The sequence below is a fragment of the Simochromis diagramma genome, unplaced genomic scaffold (assembly GCF_900408965.1).
Source record: "Simochromis diagramma unplaced genomic scaffold, fSimDia1.1 OVJJ01000205.1, whole genome shotgun sequence".
Lineage (NCBI taxonomy): Eukaryota > Metazoa > Chordata > Actinopteri > Cichliformes > Cichlidae > Simochromis > Simochromis diagramma.
In genome coordinates this window covers 582,025-600,692 of record NW_024386782.1, presented here as the reverse complement: position 1 = coordinate 600,692, position 18,668 = coordinate 582,025, and the positions used below count along the sequence as shown (strand labels likewise).

Sequence of the window (18,668 nt, the reverse complement as noted above, 5' to 3'; positions counted from 1 at the left end):
GCACTGCTCTAAATCTTCCTTATCTGTTGTCTTCTACTTGCACATCCACATCCTTACTCCTCCACCTCTTTAATGAAGATTGAAGGTTGCTTTAAACATGTATTTGAGCAGATGCCTTCACATGCACAAATGACTGTTTCTGCTGTGTATGTTGTCTGATATGATTCATCCCTCAAATTAGGTGCCTTTTCTATCCTTGAATTATTCACAAATCAGCGTTACGTAGTTTAACAAAAAACAAACAAAAAACTGGCTACACCCTTTGTGTAGTTACCTGTTCATGCATTGATAACCACTTCCTTTTTCATAGATCTAAAGTTTTAACACCTCTTGCATCTTCAGCTCAGTCTGAATGTTTGACAGGTCTTACTAAATTAAGGTGTTATAGTTTAGGTCTGAGCTGACCACAGTTTCACAGCAGCTTTGGTGCTTGGGAGCAGAAAGTCTCACTCATATTCATAATAGTACAGACTAGACAGGCATAAACACAGAAGTTATCGCTCAGTAGATTTGATTCAGGCTACAGGATCAAACTTCAACAATCTTTCCTTAAATTTAATATAAAAACTACTCTGCTCATCCCAACCATACATTTGTCCTCTCTATACAGAGAGAGGGGAAGTCATGTGGCAAAGGACCTGCATGTAACATGTACGTGTAACATTGCAGTGACAAATAAAGGAGTGACCAATACGTTTCGGCTTGCGGCCTTCATCAGGGTCATTGTAAAATTTGAAACATCCATCTGCTTATCCTTTTCAGGGTCGCAGGGGGTGCTGGAGCATGCTTTTCTGTGTAAATAAGTCAGGCAACTCACAGTAGTGATCCAAATCCAAGCCAGCTACTTCCAAATCTGAAACAACAAAACTACTGACCATTTTCTCCTGACCCATTATATGCAAAAGAATCCCAGTTTTCCTTCTTGAAAGATTCAGCTTATTCATGAGCCCTTCAGTACAAAATGAAGCTGAACTCCCAGGATCCAGAAAAGCATAGGTTATCAGTGACTGATTGCCTTTCTCGGACTTCATTCTAACTGGTATTATGAACAGAGCACTATTTTGCTCACCGACCCCAGTAACACCACTGCTTTGAACAGCACACGAAGGACCTTCATCTGGTGGTTCTTCTTTTCCTTTAGTTTGCACCGAAACACTTTCCCTCTGCTTGGTGTGGATATATAAGATTGTGGGGTGTTTCTGATTACAGACCTTACGTTTCTATGGAGGACCACAAGAGTCACACGCATCGAAATAAAGAATTCTGTGCTTAAATAATGAATTGTAGAATGAATTCTGCATTTGTGAATTCATTTTTTGAATTCCAGTTTAATAAACTGATTTTCAAAATGCTTTTTAAAAACTTCATTTCAAAAACTTTTTTTGAATTCCAATTTAATAAAGTGATTTTCTAAATGCTTTTTAAAATGGCGATTCCACTCCTCATTTCAAAATCCATTTCCCTTTCCTGTTCGCTCAGGAAGTTCTGCATGTGTGTCCATGTCATGTCATTCTTTGGAGAGACAAAGTGTGAAATGGATACACTGGACCAGCATGTCTATTATGCCTTTATGCATTCATAGTTCTTAAAAACTCCATCTTATCATCTCTTGTATTACCTGCATGGGTTGATCATTATTTACACTGGGACCAATAGTTCCGATTAACCACTAACCAATCAGAATGCTTAGCAGTCCCCCCTGCCTCTATAATCAAGAGCTGAGTCTGATGATGTAGTTGCAGAACATAAATCTGAGGGATTATAAGCGGACTAATGTTGCATTCATAGAAAGTACATTTGTTTTGTGAAAACTCTGTTTCATATTTTATGTTCTGAGTTAATTAGATCAGGAAAGCGGAGCCATGCTTGACACCGTGTTATTACTGCCAATGTAAGAACAAATTACTTTGTTACAGGTAACAGCTAACAGTGTCTGATAGCACTGCTTCACTATTTCAGCTAATGAGTTTATTGTCATTGGGGAGAGCTTATGATTTATAATAATATATACCAGTTTTACTGCCAACACCTATATGTAAAACCTAAAAACACATGTCAGAAGGTAACTGGGTGATTTTGAGTCGAGTATAGAGCAATGTTGATGTTAAAATGATACATTTTTTTGGGTGTAAATATGATTCTGTCTTCATTATTCCATATATGACTGTGTTCCTGTGATTTTGACCCTGTATGTCTGCTTCCTGCCTTACAGTAGGTGTGGCCTTTTTTTGTGTAGCTGACTCTTCTCTGCAATTAGTGAGCTGTGCATTGTGGCTGCTTACTCCTGCTTTGTGAAGACGAGCGTATGTTGGTGATTTAACATCACTTTTATGTTTAGTAGCCAACTCTTGTCCTCCTGAAATACAAAGGGACCCCAAATCTTCTCAAAGTGAGCTGCAATCCACTAAAGAAAACCATGGAAGTCCAAATCCTTCTCAGAATTATAAGACTATATGGCAATGCTGATGATGAGCAGAGATGGAGCTGAATCCAAGTACACTTTGTAAGTCCACCTTCTGGGCAGCCATCAATCCCTCTGGTGTCTCTGCTGGAATTTCCAACTGTGAGCTGATTTCCAATTTTATGTCCAATTATATATTATAAAGAATAAAGTTACAACTACCAAAAACACAAAGAAAAGAGTGATTTAGCACTTGAAGCCTTTTCACCCTCTCTCAGATGTAATGAGAGGTGAACCGAACTTCAGTCTCTCTCGATCCGACCGTTCTCCACATCAACACACAAACCTGCTTTGTAATTTCCGAAATTGCACGTACTTGATTCCTCTCAGTCCCTTTCACCAGAGATGCGAGTGACGGATGTGAGAATAGGGTATTAGAAAAGGAACTTAACAAGTACATTCTGGCAAATGACTCAGTTGACTGGAATCAAACTGTCACGTGTGCAGGTAGTGTTTCTGCTTTCTCAAACCAAAGCTGTGAAGCTGTGTCAAGATGGAGCGGATTGTGTTTTTTAGCGCTTTTTTATGGCTGTGTTCATGTGAAGTAAATGGTAAGAACCAACTTTTATACATACTGGATGAACTCAATTTATCTTTAAACCTAGGTGTTACCTCAGCACTAATGAATATTGTAAAATTTGTACAGCAAATAAAGTCATTAGGGAATGAGAGGAAGAAAGTCAAGTAAATGTAATATAAATAAATAATAAACAGGTATTGACATGTTTTATATAAGCTGACAGGCACATCATAATACATCAAATGGAGAGAGAGCATTTCTGAAAAAAAATTCCGGAGCGCTGTAAGCTACTAGGAAGTTTGGGCTAACCGTTACAAAAGTGGTTTTGTCACAGTCCTGGGTGCGTTTGTTTTAAGTTCAACATTTTAATTTAATTTTGTATTATATGTCAAGAGTTTTGTTTTCTAGATGTATTTTATGTTTTGTTTCCCAGCATTATAAAGCTAATTTCTGTTTAGGTTGTGTTTTTTTCTTTCATAATGTTTTAATCATAAAAGACATAATTTGTTCATGTCTCCCCAAGAACACTTATTGCTTATAGTTAATTCCCAGTTTTCCTGCTTTTCTGTGTTCCGTGTGTATGTTAAGTCAGTGTTCCTGTGATGTTCCAGTATTAAGTTACTTGCTTGCCTTCAATTTAGTTGTATTTTCCTTGTCTCATCCTCATTTCAGAGGATCTGCAGTACACATCATCATATGCAGTGAGGTTGTTGTGCTGTTAGTGAGATAAATGACAGAGAGTGACGTTTAGGTAGTTGCTCTGTATTATGTTGGTACATGACGCAGACGAAAATAAAAGAAGAGGGATCACTTCCTTAAATTTAGTTTCAGTATTTTTAGATGGACGCGTACAGATTTGTTTTCCTCACAGTGTTGTATAGTTCATTATTATACATTTAAATACTATTTAAAAGTGATCAGATAAAAATTGGGAATATTTTAAATATTTTGTTTCTATCCCAAATGTCAGGACAAGTTTGATTTAAAATAATGAGGAAGTTCCCCAAAAACACAACTGAAGGTTTTGGAGAGACAATGTGACAGAACAGTTGTGGAAGTAACATTAAATAACTACGGTAATAGCAAACAGACTAAATCTTTCCCTGCTGCTCAGAACTCTGGATAGTCATGTTTTGTGAAGTTTAATACATTTAAGCACATCTCTGTATAATAGTGTGAAAGTGAAACCATCCCTTTTAGTGGGAACAGGTTTTCTATCTATTAAGCCCATATAATTTGCTTGGCACCACCTCAACTGACTGGAGGCATTTTCCACGTTTCACTTCTCAGATTGGGCAGGAGAATATAGAGAAGTGAATCTGATATAGTTTTAGGAGAATTAAATGCTATTTCACATTATTTTAGTGATCTTAAGTTGACATCACCTTCTGTCATTAAATTACATTTGACCATATGTAGCTTCATGCACATAATTCTGATATTTGTGTTGTTGTTCTTTTTTTAATTCTGTTTTTTTTTTTTAAATATTTCTGTTCTTTTAGAGTTCCAATATGTGTTTGTGCGGCATGGAAAGGACTTACATCTGGATATAGGGAGATCTGTTGTACTAGACAAAAAAACAGATTTTTTCTGGAAATTTAATAAAACTAACAATGTAGCTAAATGTGCTTTTAATAATGATCCAGTCGTGTTTGACAATTATGAAGGAAGGGCTGTGTTGTTTGGACAAAATGACTCTTTGCTAGTGAAGAATGTACAACACAATGACAGTGGAGATTATACTGCACTCATGGTTAGCAATAAAGACCAAAAGGTAGCTGAATACAAGGTCATAATCCAAGGTAGGTTTCTTTTTTAATCTTTTTGAAATATTGGTCAGGCATAGACCTGTTTTAAATCTCTTCATGCCTGTTCCTCTTCAGATCCAGTGTCTCCAGTTAACCTGACAGTGGACTCTGTGTCTGGCAGCTCAGTGTCCTGTGTCCTTGCTGTGACCTGCAGCACAGTGGATTCATCCATCCACCATTCTTTTAGATGTGATGACAAAAACTGCTCTCAGGTCAAAGAAAGGACATTTAAACCCACAAACTATTCATCCTCTCTCATTGTCTACCTGCAGCAAGACTTTATCCTGTGTAATCACAGCAACCAAGTTAGCTGGGAATACAATAAGATCAAGTTTGACTGCAAGGCAAATACAGGTAAGTATAAGAGCAATGATGATATGAATGATAAATCCACTTTAATATATTATTCAGCTCAGTGAACAAAGAATTGTAAACCTAAAAGCATTTTATTTATCCTAAGGATTTTGTCTGTTTCCAGGTGAAACAAAAGGTTTCTGTTAAATTCTCAAAACCTCCCGTGTTTGGTTTGGTGAAGAATTCTAGTGTAGTTAAAATAGTGTTTCCTTTACACGAGCCATAACCCACCGATTTTTCAAGAATTTGTAAAAGTTTTCACATCCTGTTCTGATCCTGAATACCATGCATTTACCATTATGGTCTACCCTCACTCTGAAGAAGCAAACATACCATTTTGTGTATGCAAATGTTTGTGACACTAATTTGTTGTAGTAAATTGGCACAGGCAGTAGATATGTTGTTTATTAGTTGTTATTAGAAAAAAATCACAATCACTGAAATAGCCACTGAAAAGCTCTAACAGAGCTCAAAAGGTTTTAAACCAACATTTGCAAAAGTTGAGTGCTTGGGCTTTTAGAGCAAAGTCTACCCTAACAAATAATTGTACAGTTATTGCAATGTTTCTAACCGTTTCTAACCCAATGTTTTGGTTTCTTTACAGTTCACAGTAGAGCCACCCTAATTCAGATTTCAACTTCAGTTGATCTCTTTCTCTTGTCTGTCTTCATTGCCCTTTGCATTGTCACAAAATGTAAGTCCCAGTCTGTTTTTAAGCAGCAACAACAGTGAATCTACACTAAATACACAGAAATCTAGCATTGTATTAAAGCATACACTTCATGCACAAAAGCATTCCTTGTATGATTCTGCAATGCCATAAGAATGTTTATAGTGCAGCTGAAATTATGTTTTGTTAAAGCAGTATAAATTTGTTTGGTATAAGGTTTTACAGATTCAATTGTCACTTGAAACAGTGGTGGCCCAGAAAGTCAAATGCAGTGCAACTTCAGTAAACACAAGCAAATAGAAAAATTCTGCGAAAAAATCAAAAAAGAATTAAAATAACAAGGAAAATAATGCAAAGATCATCTTTAAGTGGGCATGAAAGACTACATGTATAAATGCTAGTTTACACCAAGTTTTCCCGTGTCAGTGTATTTACTGGTAAAGAGACAAAGAGTGAAAATGGGCAGTATATCCTTCCCAAAAAGGTGATTCTGTTCATCTGGATGTGGGAGAAATGTTTTGTCATTCATCCAAGTAATGTCTTCAGTTTCTCACGAGACTGCCCACTTATTGCAGACTTTCCTTACCTGGATGATTGAGCATGCATCAAGAAGCAATATATCCTTGATTTGTTAACACAGAAGTTATAGTTGCACCACGGGGCAGTACAGAAATGTCCTCTTTAAACTGATTTCTATTTTTAGTCTTGTTATGTTGCCCTGAGTTATTGGTTGTGTTATTAGTAAGGTAACATATAATAATGTAAGTCTATTGACCGCAACCAACCAACCAACCTGATGCTGTACTGTAATGTTCTGTACTGACAGAAGATGGCGTTAAAAATTTTAAACACTTCATTTTTTTATACAGACTCTATACATGTAGTTTTTCATCTCCACTTTAAGAGAAGTAACTGTATTATTCCATTGCAGAAATCTTTGTTACATTTTGAAGGTTATTCCAGGACCAATGCCCAAAACAGGAGAACTCTGTTCTACTAAATTCTGAAAAAACTATTTGTAGAGGAGCAAGCTAGAGGAGTGACAGACAAACTAAGTGTTTGTAAGTCATATGACAGTTCACAGATAAGAAGGGTGTTCAGCTAGAAAAGAACTGTGAATTAAAATATAAGATTGACGGAAGCCTACAGACACAACACTGTTGTGTCTGTAGGCAGTAATGTGTAGTTCACAATGGATTTTATTTATAAAGTAAACTATATTAATAATAAGATACAGCCACTCAGTAACTCACTAAGTTTCTCACTTACCCGGAAGCATCTGCTGATTTGTACTTTATGTAACTTCCACTACAAGAATTCGTATTCATTCTATTCCACCTAAAGGAGCCCACAAAATTCTTGCATAATTGTACAATATATGATAAAATTATTTTGACAATAATATTTATCTAACATGATATTTTGGATTTTTTTCTAGAAAATCACACCGGACAAATACTGTAATCAGATTCTCTCAGGAGTGCCCTAAAGGATGATGGATGAGTTCAAACAAAACAAAATGTATTGTGGTTTTTTTTTATTTGGGTTTTGTTTGCCTTGTTTTGTTCTTTTGGGGGGGGAGGTCTTTGTTTTTTTTAAACTGTACATTCTTTGTTCAATATCTATAAAATATTTATAGATTTGTCATAAACACTGGGATGTTGATGGACAAGAATACACATTAGACAGCAAGAAAGGAGGAGGACAGGAAAATGCAGCCTATGTAGTAGCATTGAAATGACATGTGTAAACCTAATAATACTTTTTAAGTTATCACTAACAACTGTTATTGAAAAGGTTACAGTTCTAACAAATGTATTATTATTTATACTCAAATCAACAACAGTATATTTTAACTTCAAAGTAAAAGTACTGTAAGTACACTCTTGTATCATTTATCAGGTAATGACAGTGGACTAAGGTGAATTTCATGTACAGTCTGTGAAAAAAAAACCTTTTAAAACTTACATGGTTACATGCACTAAAGAAATTATCCTGTCACCACAGTACCACAATTTATTAAATACACCTTGGACATTTCTGTGTTGGACCCTTTTGTCTCAGTTCTTAGAATCATTTTTAATCTTTTTTTGGTGAACACATGCAAACTATAGCCTCTGTTTCCTGTTCTTAGCTGACAGGAAGGGCAAACAGTGTGGTCTGCAGCTGTAAGCCATCTGCTTCAAGTTTTGATGTGTTGTGTGTTCAGACATGTGCTTTTGCATATCTTGGTCGTAAAGGATGGTTATTTAACTAACCAGTCTAATCAAACTTCTCAAAGTGTGTAGAAAAATCTTAGTAGATCATCAGTTTATGAAGTGCTCAGACCAGCCTGTCTGGCACATTTTTGTCTTGGAAATTTATCATGTTTTTTCTTTTCCCCCCCATAATCCACACAATTTCAAGTTTTTGCTTTAAGTGATCCTAATACTGTTAAAATTTCTTATCATACCTATGGGGATTGAGTCTTTCTGGAGCAAATTTCAGCTTAGTCTATATCTTAATTTAACAAATATGAAACTGTGTAAGTGAAGCAGACTACTGCTGATCTGAATCAAACTCAACATTTCCAATATTAGGTTGAACATTTTGGTACGTAGAAACATTTCATTTATTTATAATCTTTTACTGTAAAAGATTTATACAGTAGGAATACAATGTAAAAAACAAAAAAGTGACAATGAAAGAGAAAGCTCAGAAGAGAGGAGAGTCATTCTTTGTATTTATGTCACTGTCGTCACATAGAGGTTTTAGTCTTGGGACAACCCACACAGGCTGTGTGCATCACTGCTGAAAATCTTGAATGAGGAAGTTTGCACTTCCTGATTTTCACAGAAGGTGTGAAGATGGCACGTATTTTATTTTGGGGAGTTCTTTTGCTGCTTTCATTTGAAATACAAGGTAAACACTTATTTTTACACTCTGATTAATATTATATTTTTATTAGTATTATTTTGTACACTAATATGTCAAAGTGATTCGTCTCCTTTGCTTTTTGGAATCTGGTTTTGTACTATAGCACTAAATTGTTTGTAAAAGGCAAACAACAAATGACATATAATAAATAATTGTCAGGGAGGAAGAAAGTCAAATAAATACAGTGAAAAATGAATACCAGGCAAGAAAATCGGTATTGAAATTACAATAATTACATTGCAATAAGTATGCTTTTGACATATTAACAAATGAAAAATCAGACTGATTTTCAACATCGATGTTTCTGAACTATGAATAATGGTAACATGGGGCTGGTAAGTGCTGACTATCTGCTCGATTTCTTTGTGTTATTTTTACATTCTTTTCCCAAATCAATTTGGCTGAAGTTGAATTAAAATTTAGTTTTATCCGGCCCCTTTTTCACCAGAGAGGTGACGTTCCATGTCCCAGGCTAGTCTTGGTAGGGATCAGTCCACTTCTTCTTCAGTAACTCAACAAACCATGTAGTGCAAATAAACAGAATTCCCTTAATGTTTTTTTTGATAAACGCTGAAGTACTGTACTCCACTCAAAACCAGTAGAACACAAATTCACAAAAAGTGTCTGATATTAAACACACACACACACACACACACACACACACACACACACACACACACACACAGAGGAATGCGCACACACACAAACACACACACACACACACACACACAAACACACCCACCCACACAAACACACACACACACACACACCCACACAAACACACACACACACACAAACACACACACAAACACACACACACACACACACACACACACACACACACACACACACACAAACACACACACAAACACACACACACACACACAAACACGCACACACACACACACACACACAGAGGAATGCGCACACACACACAAACACACACACACAAACACACACACACACACACCCACACAAACACACACACACACACAAACACACACAAACACACACACACACACAAACACCACACCACACACACACACACACACAAACACAACACACACACACACACACACACACACACAAACACACACACACACACAAACACACACACCCACACAAACACGCACACACCCACACAACACACACACACAAACACACACCACACACAACACACACAAAACCACACACCCACAAACACCACACACCCACACAAACACACAACACACACACAAACAAACACACACAAACAAACACACACACACACACACACACACACACACACACACACACACGTCAGTTGCTGACATCTATCTATTTAAGTTGGTTTCCTCCTCTTTCCTCTTGTCAGTATCACTTCTCTCCCTCTGTCTGTGTTTCCACCCGCAACTTTGTGTTATCCATATGCAATTGTGAGCTAGAACTAGAATAAGCCACATATTATATAATCATTTTAGAATAATTTGGACATCATTTGGCTGAACCCCTGTTCAACAGGTTTATTTTTAAATGCAATGTTTTCATTACGATTTTGAAGAACAAAAGACTGTAAGAGGGAAATTTCCATGAGTGCCAGGTCAGGGTCACGTCACTCTTTTCTGTTTATACTTCCCCATTATAACTGGCTAATGCCCGCTTGTTCCACTTCTTTGGAACTACTGTAGTCTCCGTACCCAGCTGAGTTCAGAAGAAATTACTAGGCTTGAGAGCAGGGAGAAAGGGGCCAGTGTAGAGACCTCTGTGTCGTAATCTACCAAATGTATATATTTTTACTTGATTCAAATATACATTTCATTAAACATATATTTTTAATATATATTTCAAAGCCAGAAGTTAAAAGACAATACAATTCTGTGTCATGATTACCACAATCTGACATCATGGCACAAAGCTTTTTCTTTTTTTAACTGGAAGCCAAAAAGAGGACAGTTAGCAGGAAACTGGAGCACCAGACCTGTGAGAACTGACAGCACAGGGGACCCAGGAAGAGCAGTCAGGGGAGAAAGGCAGGGCAGGAGCAGGGGTGGCCCAGAGCTTTAAAACCATTTGCAAGTCTTCTCTTTAATGTTTCTATAATTTCCAGTGGTCATGTACTCTCAGATATGCTCTGATGAACTTAACTTCACATTGATAGTTGTATTTATTTACTTCCTCTGAAAAAAGGAAACATTAGACCAATGCATTTCTGCAGCTTCGTTGCTGTGAAATTATGGTAATCATGGCAAGTAGAATCATCTACAATATTAACTCGGCTACATGAGTACCACGTTTTTGTACTGCACTCCTGCAACAATGCTTTACAAACTGCTACAAGCACAAATGCAAACATCAGGCAGACAGACTGTGGGTTTCTCTTTGGTCATCTGTGTACAAGCTTGACTGAACTTCCTCTTATAGTTAGTTTTACTGTGACAAAGACTAACAGATAAAATACTATTTCTGTATGAAGCAACAGTATATAGCAGTATGTCATAAAATGGGTGATCACATATGCTGAATGACTCCTTACAACAAAGTGAAATCAACAGAAACAGCATGATTACTGATCAAAGTTAAATGTGAAATGGTGCATAATAATATATAATGCTGATATTACAACTGAGAGGTGGTTAAGTGTGTGGTCACAGCTTTGAGACTGCAAGTAGATGAAGAAGCACATATGAGACCCTGATAGCTGTGAGATAAACTCCAATGTCTTCAGCTCCAACTAAAAATAAACACCAGTGTCTTCACTTTCTAATTTAATTCTCTCAGCAGCCACTAACTAAATGGATGCTAAAATTATTCTACCGAGAAAAATATTTTTATTACCTCCTCTTTCTGAGTACAAACATTTATGCTTTGAGAGTGAAGTATGTTTTAGATGAACATTCAACTTAAAAAAACAGAGTTAGAAGAACACACACAAACAATTGATGGACACTATATATATGGCCAACGTTACTTTGACATGTGGAGAGAAAGCAAAACGATCAAAGTTTGGAATCAAAGTGTGAAAGAAGAGTGAACTGAATGAACACAGCCTTTTTTGTTTTTCTTAAGGAACATGATTGATAGATTTTGCAATTCTACTAATATTTCAGTTTCATTAATCTTTATTTAATCTATTATAGGTATTTGTTGTATCTTACAAAAAAAAAGCCCAAAATGCACACATTTGTGGATGTCAGCAAGAACTGAAACAAAATAAGGAAATGATAAATGTAAGAAAATCAGCAGCTCAGTAGCTGTGGGGCTTTTGTCTGTTGAAGGAAATAACAGTTGAATCACCTCTTTAAATTTAGTCACAGCACTGTCAGATAAACTTCCAGTTTAATGAAAAAAAAAGTCCCCGGTGCTCGTTAGTTCATTTTTGTAAATGCAAATGATAAATAATAATTTTTTAAAAAGATAAGATAAAAGATCGTTTCAAGAAATACTGTTTGATGTTCAAGCAGACACTTAGGGTCTGAAAGGCTAAGAGTAAGGATTTAAAATGTTTTATAACTTTATCTCAGTCTTCATTTCATTTTTAATGGTTGATTCCTTCATTGGTGATTTTTGGTTTGGCTGGACATATTCTGTACAGGTTTGAGGGTTGCAGCTTCCCTCTTCCTCTCATGGAGGGAAGCAGAGAAGCTTCCTGAGACAAAAAAGTATCTGGTTATTTTGGTTAGTTTCATAAATGTTGACAACTCTAGATATTAGAGGTGCACCATCTAAAGTTGGGTGGAAGCCATAATTTCTAATAGGATTTTCACGAGAAAATACACATTTTATTGTTGCAAATGTTGGAAACCTAGACAACCAGTGACTGAAGGACGATGTTTGGCATAGCATGTGCTACATGTGATCGCAAGTCAGGTTGGGGAAGGGAGTAGGAAAAACCACAATCAAACATTTTGGCAGTTACACACAAATCTATATTAATATGAGAGATCTTTGATGTAAGGGTGTTTTGTTACAGCTGAATAAAATTTTAATTATAAACATATAAATATAAATAGATGATGTAACTATGTTGACTAAACAATAATAAAAATAGTTAAGAAAAAAATTCTGAAAAAATATCTACTGTATTTAATTTAAGGAGTTCCAGTTGCATGTTAATAAGATGATTCTGACATCAGGTTTGTTGTTTTTCTTTTAGGGCGCCGACATGTGTTTCTCCTCCGTGGAAAGGACTCACACCTGGATGTAGGGAAATCTGTTGTACTAGACAAAAAAACTGATTTGATCTGGAAAGTTAATGAAACTAACAATGTAGCTAAATGTGGTTTTAATAATGATCCAGTTGTGTTTGACAAATATGAAGGAAGGGCTGAGCTCTTCAGGCAAAATTACTCTTTGTTATTAAAGAATGTGCAACACAATGACAGTGGAGATTATACTGCATTCATGGTTAGCAATGAAGACCAAAAGGTAGCTGAATACAAGATCATAGTCCAAGGTAGGTTTCTGTTTTCATTATCTTTTTGAAATGGTGATACAACATAGACCTGTTTTAAATCTCTTTATGCCTGTTACTCTTCAGATCCAGTTTCTCCAGTTGACCTGAAAGTGGACTCTGTGTCTGGCAGTTCAGACTCCTGTAGCCTCATTGTGACCTGCAGCACAGTGAATTCTCAAATCAGCAGCATTTTCACATGTGATGCCCAAAACTGCTCTCAGGTGGAAGAAAACAGTTTGAAAACCCCAGATTATTATTCGTCTTTAATTGTTTACCTGCATGGAGACTTCATCATCTGTAATCACAGCAATAACGTCAGCTGGACAGACAGTAAGACTAAACCTTACTGTGAGACAAGGACAGGTAAGTTTAAAGGCCGTAAAGACATGAATGACTGATTTAAATCATAACCATTTAAAGAGTTTATGCAGCAGAACAAAGAAGTAAAACTAATTTTTGATCTTTAAAGACTTCATCGCTTTATATTGATCTATTCATGTTTTTCTGTTGAAATAGAAGGTATTAAACTCTCAAAACACTAGAAAACACCAGTCTAGTTTCTTTATCCCTGATTTGTCTTCCTTCCCATGTATTTTTTTGTCTAGTTCAGCCAAATCTGTGTTTGTTTACCTTTCTTTGTATTGTATATCTTAATCCATGTCTCAGTGTTGGTCATTTGCTGTTTTATAGCCTGTGTCCCGTTTCCTGTGTGCTAAATGTTCAGTTTTGCTCCCATTGTCTCATTCATCTGTGATTAGTGTCAGCTGAGTGTCCCTCTGTTCCTTGTTTCAGTCTCTCTCACTCACCGTGTGTCCTGTGTTCCATTCTAGTTCGTAAATTCCTGGTTTCTGTCCAGTCATTCTCACCACAGACATGCCGTTAACCAAGGTGAAGATCTAAAAAGGATTTGCAGCTTTCCATTAACAGTCATAGAAGTGTATGAAAATTTCTAAATCTAATCACCTTTGGTTGGTGATTTTTGATTGGTAGTCAAAAACCTTGAGATTTAACACAAAGTGTTTGTGCTTCTGGCTTCTGCCATTACTGAAATAACTGCAAATTTAAAATGACAGATTCTCGTCAGATTGTTTGTGATGTAATATTTTGTTTTCTTTACAGTTTCAAGCGCAAACATAATAATCGCAGCTGCTAGTGGCCTCTGTGGTTTCATTTTCATCATTGTCATCATTTGCATTGTCGCAAAATGTGAGTCGCAATTTGTTTTTTCAGCAAAAACAGTCAAATAAGAATTGTTGCTACTTTAAGTACACTGAAATCTAATATAATATGTTAGTATGCACTTAATGGGGCGATCGTGGCTCAAGAGTTGGGAGTTCACCTTGTAATCGGAAGGTTGCTGGTTCGAGCCCCGGCTTGAATAGTCTTGGTCGTTGTGTCCTTGGGCAAGACACTTCACCAGCGCCAGTGTTTGGCAGCCTTGCCTCTGCCAGTGTGCCCCAGGGTGGCTGTGGCTACAATGTAGCGTCCCATCACCAGTGTGGGAATGGGTGGATGACTGGCTGTGTAAAGTGCCTTAGGGTCCTTAGGGCACTATACAAGTACAGGCCATTTACCATTTTAATATACATAAAAATACTCCATGAAAACAAAGAAAGTCGAGCCCAAATTTGGTACAATAGTATGGATCTGCTTTGTAAGGCGTTTTAAATGTAAATGTAATTTTCATTCAGAATGTCTGTTTAAGTTAACCTCACCTCTTCAAAAAGTGTTCAATTAGGTGACGCATTGGTTCTCAAATTTCCCCCAATTTCACACTTATGAACAAATGAGCAAAGATTAGCGATCAAATCAGCTGTAAGGTTTAAAAACTATGTATCCAAATTATCCTGTCTAGATTACTTTCGTGAATGAATTGTCTTCAAAGCTTCGTGGATCCTCACAGCGAAAATGAGTCTAAAAAAATGGTGTCCCTCAGTAAGGCAATATAGGCTGGAGGAGATAAAATTAGAAATAAAGCACTGAGTTGCTGCTACATTTGAACTAAAACATACAACTGCTTTAAAATGTTAGGTAAGTAATGCACATTCACAGGCAGTGCTGGGGAGATTACTTTTAAAATGTATTCCACTATAGATTACAGAATACATGGCCAAAAATGTATTTTGTAACGTATTCTGTTAAGTTACTCAATGAGAGTAACGTATTCGGAATACTTTGGATTACTTGATATATTATCATGCTTTTTGCAACTACATGAATGTACTATATCTGTGTGATTTATTACTATCGCTGAAGGTTAATCACCACCGAGCTAACATTTTTAGCTGGCGTTAGCTGAGGTTAGTTCATAGACCGCAGACTGTTAGATTTGATGGATAGCATTAACAACCTGATGCTGAGAGTAGCTTGGCTGATAGCAAACAGAGTCAGTCCCGTTCTTCTTTAAATGTGAAGTGAAATTTCCAAGTAAGAAATGCATTCCTGCCCGTGCACTGCTGGCTCTGTTTTACTGGCTTCAGGTCCACCATGTAACTGACACCACCAACATTAACAGGACGCTTATATTAGAGCCTCTTATTGCATGTTTTGTTTGGATTTCCTGCAATGTGTGGATTTACCAAGATTAGAGAGGGGATAGCCTAACATATGAAATGGGAAAAGACCGCTGTGTAATCCATTTATTTCAACAAAGTAACTGTATTTTAATAAGCGGTAGCTGCAATGGAATGCAGTTACTCATATTTTATATTTTAAATACGATACGCCGGTACATGTATTCTGTTACTCCCCAACACTGTTCACAGGAGGGTAAAACTGTAATTGGACTGAATTGTAGGGTTGAATTTAATCCCACTCGGATAAGAAATTTGAATTTGGCTGAGAGAAAAACCACCACAAAAACACACGTATACACATAAAACAACAAAAAAACAGACACAACTGAAATCTAATAATGCGACCTGTTACCTAAATATTTGGTACCGGCTAAAGAATGAGCAGTTAAAAGCTCTGATTTTTAGTGTATTTTTTCCTAGATGTGAAGCCACTTTGCCACTTTTGTTGCTGCTGTTTATTTAAACATTCACATTACTCTGTGAAGTGCAGCATTCAAGCAAACTCTGCTTGGACAAATATGTGGCAGAAAATATTTTGTGCCTTTTGCCCTAAAACCCAACTGGGTTAAGTTCAAAGTGTTGGCTTTGAATATAACATTATCTGTATCCCACCTGGTTTCCAGTTGTGTGTTGTGGAGCTGTCTGAGCTCCACCCACATCATCAGAACATTGGATTGGATACAAGTACTGCATGAAACAAGTTTTGACCAGTAATTAATTAAAACTACTCTTTTAAAAAACAAACAACAAAACACCCCTGCAGACAGCTCCTTTTTTTCGCTGTCTTGCATCTGTGATTATCGATGCAGCCTCTGCAGTTCTCTCAAGAAAAAAAAATACTGCTAATCCCACCTGGTTAAATAGCATTAAATAGTTTAAATATTTTTAAATAATTAATTGTTGGTTGTTAATTGCTGCCTTCTATTAACATGTCCGAGACATAACTGTGGAAAAAGAAGGGACCACAGTTACTACAGGCCCTTAACCAGTTTGTTGTTCGTGACTACAGTAATGAGTAATATTATAATACATGAAAACCCACTAAACCTCATCTCTTCACCAATATTATAGGAGAGATACATGACATTAAGACTGCTGCATCTAGAATAGCACCAAGCATTAACAGTAAATATATTTTCTAAGGGTGAAAGTTATTTAAAAAAAATGGAAATTCATTTTGACCAATAAAGATCGATGATTTTATTTAATTTATTTACAGACTGATCAGTTCACTGTATGATAACAGGACAGGGGTGTATTAGTTCTCTGTAGCTAATATGAACTGATCTGGAGTCAATGTTATTTCCAGCGAGGAATTTAGACGTTCCGGTGGAAGATATGTGCTGTAAGTAAATCTGTATTTACTGTGACTGGCTTGCAGGTAAACGAAGGAACCAGGAAAATCAACTGTATGAGGCTGCTCAAGTAAGTGAACACTTTTTCTTAAGAGAAAAAAGAAAGAAAATGTCTGATTCAGCTTTATTTTAAATTCACTTCAAATTCAGAATAGTTTAATGAGCTAACACACTAGTTTTATGCGCCTGCCCAAAATCAACCTCCATCTTCTTTCTTCACTGCTCCACCCAGTTTGTTTGTTTTTTAACAAAACACTTTGGATTTGTTTCTAGGAATATCCTCCAGGCCAAACTCGAAATGAGAATGTTCCAGGAGATGCCTCGAGTCTTTCCCCAACATCTACTTATGCCCTCGTGGACTTTCACCCTAAAACAGAATCCACAAAGTCCAAAAAGATTCCACAGCCAGAGACGGTGTATGCTCAGGTTACCAGAGCCACCAGGCCCAGAGTCACTGCCCAACAAACAGAGCTGGAGAACATCAGCAGTATAAATTCACAAGGCTAAACACATATGAACTATGAACACTTGAACTCTGCTTTTCTTTTTTCTAAAATGTTGGCACAGAGGACATGTTGGATCACATTTATCACCTGTTTAAAACACAAATGAACTGAATATTTTCTTAATGTTTTCAAACATTATCCTTTTTTGTAGTAATATCTTTGTGTTTTAGATGGTGATGGCTTACTGTGAAGTACAATATTTTGTTTTTAGAGCTATATGCTTGAATCTCTTTTTCTTTTTCTTGTTTTTTGAAGTTTTCCTGAATAATGTAGTGCATGTAATCTTTATCAATAATTATTGTTATTTTTTATATGTGTTGTAGACTATAAATAATACTTAAAGTTAATACAGTTCAAGTTTTCTTTTTATAGATCTAAACCAGGGGTGTGAAATATAAGACTCCAATCCAGCTCACTGGGAGCTTTTAAAAATGTGAAGGAGGGCATAAATTTTGGACTGTCGAATATATTTCAGTTGTTTTGCCATGGCGTTATATAAACTAAAATGAATTGGTTTGGCACACTTATCAAAGTGGGCTGGATGTGGCCAACACTGTAAGATCTGTTCAAAATCCACGATCTAAACTTTATGGAGAAATGTATTAAATCAATTCCTCATTAGGAAGACTTTGTTAGTTAACAGCCACCTTAAGTTTGTTGTGGAACAGCTGCAATAGAAAAACTTTCTTTGTAATTTATATTTATTAAAGAAAGCAAGGCATGGGAAGTCAGCAAAACAAGAATAAAGTCTGGAGGTATACAGAAAAATCTTAAACATTTTTCTACTGGAATTTTCAAAATTAAATTCTAAATAAGTGTATATAATAAGAATCTGTCTGGTTGTTCTGACCAAATGTCACATGTCTAATGGAGTTTCCCCATATTTACCCTCATGAGTACATGCTACTGCCAGTCGGTACATTTCTTGATAAAGATGACATGTCCAAAAGATCAGATCTCTTCCTTTTTTACGACTCAGACTGAATGCCTTTGTCCTCAAAGGTCATAGTGAATCACACACATACACCCAAAGCTAAAAGTACATAAGACAGAAAAAAGGTTTTCATTGC

At 36.4% G+C, this 18,668-nt stretch overlaps 2 protein-coding genes across 2 annotated transcripts; both read left to right on the top strand.

Moving 5' to 3' along the window:
• The first annotated feature begins 1,340 nt into the window (after positions 1-1,340).
• Positions 1,341-7,205, top strand: LOC120723222. Its single transcript, XM_040014572.1, has 4 exons — positions 1,341-3,012; positions 4,484-4,783; positions 4,865-5,143; positions 5,748-7,205. The coding sequence occupies exons 1-4, from the start codon at positions 2,955-2,957 to the stop codon at positions 5,873-5,875; spliced, it is 765 nt and encodes a 254-aa protein (XP_039870506.1). The 5' UTR covers positions 1,341-2,954; the 3' UTR covers positions 5,876-7,205.
• On the top strand, positions 5,724-18,330 carry LOC120723188. Its single transcript, XM_040014543.1, has 7 exons — positions 5,724-5,837; positions 7,252-8,714; positions 12,862-13,161; positions 13,246-13,524; positions 14,281-14,367; positions 17,119-17,162; positions 17,366-18,330. Exons 2-7 carry the CDS (start codon positions 8,660-8,662, stop codon positions 17,597-17,599), a joined length of 999 nt encoding a protein of 332 aa, XP_039870477.1. The 5' UTR covers positions 5,724-5,837; positions 7,252-8,659; the 3' UTR covers positions 17,600-18,330.
• Positions 18,331-18,668: the final 338 nt, after the last annotated feature.

What these genes read in the sequence shown, in the direction of transcription:
- LOC120723188 (XM_040014543.1), top strand. Translation starts at nt 8,660, where the DNA reads ATGGCACGTATTTTATTTTGGGGAGTTCTTTTGCTGCTTTCATTTGAA. An exon ending in CATTTGCATTGTCGCAAAAT is followed by an intron (nt 14,368 to 17,118) that starts GTGAGTCGCAAT and finishes ACTGGCTTGCAG; the next exon opens with GTAAACGAAGGAACCAGGAA. An exon ending in AACTGTATGAGGCTGCTCAA is followed by an intron (nt 17,163 to 17,365) that starts GTAAGTGAACAC and finishes ATTTGTTTCTAG; the next exon opens with GAATATCCTCCAGGCCAAAC.
- LOC120723222 (XM_040014572.1), top strand. Translation starts at nt 2,955, where the DNA reads ATGGAGCGGATTGTGTTTTTTAGCGCTTTTTTATGGCTGTGTTCATGT. An exon ending in GTGTTCATGTGAAGTAAATG is followed by an intron (nt 3,013 to 4,483) that starts GTAAGAACCAAC and finishes CTGTTCTTTTAG; the next exon opens with AGTTCCAATATGTGTTTGTG. An exon ending in TGACTGCAAGGCAAATACAG is followed by an intron (nt 5,144 to 5,747) that starts GTAAGTATAAGA and finishes GTTTCTTTACAG; the next exon opens with TTCACAGTAGAGCCACCCTA.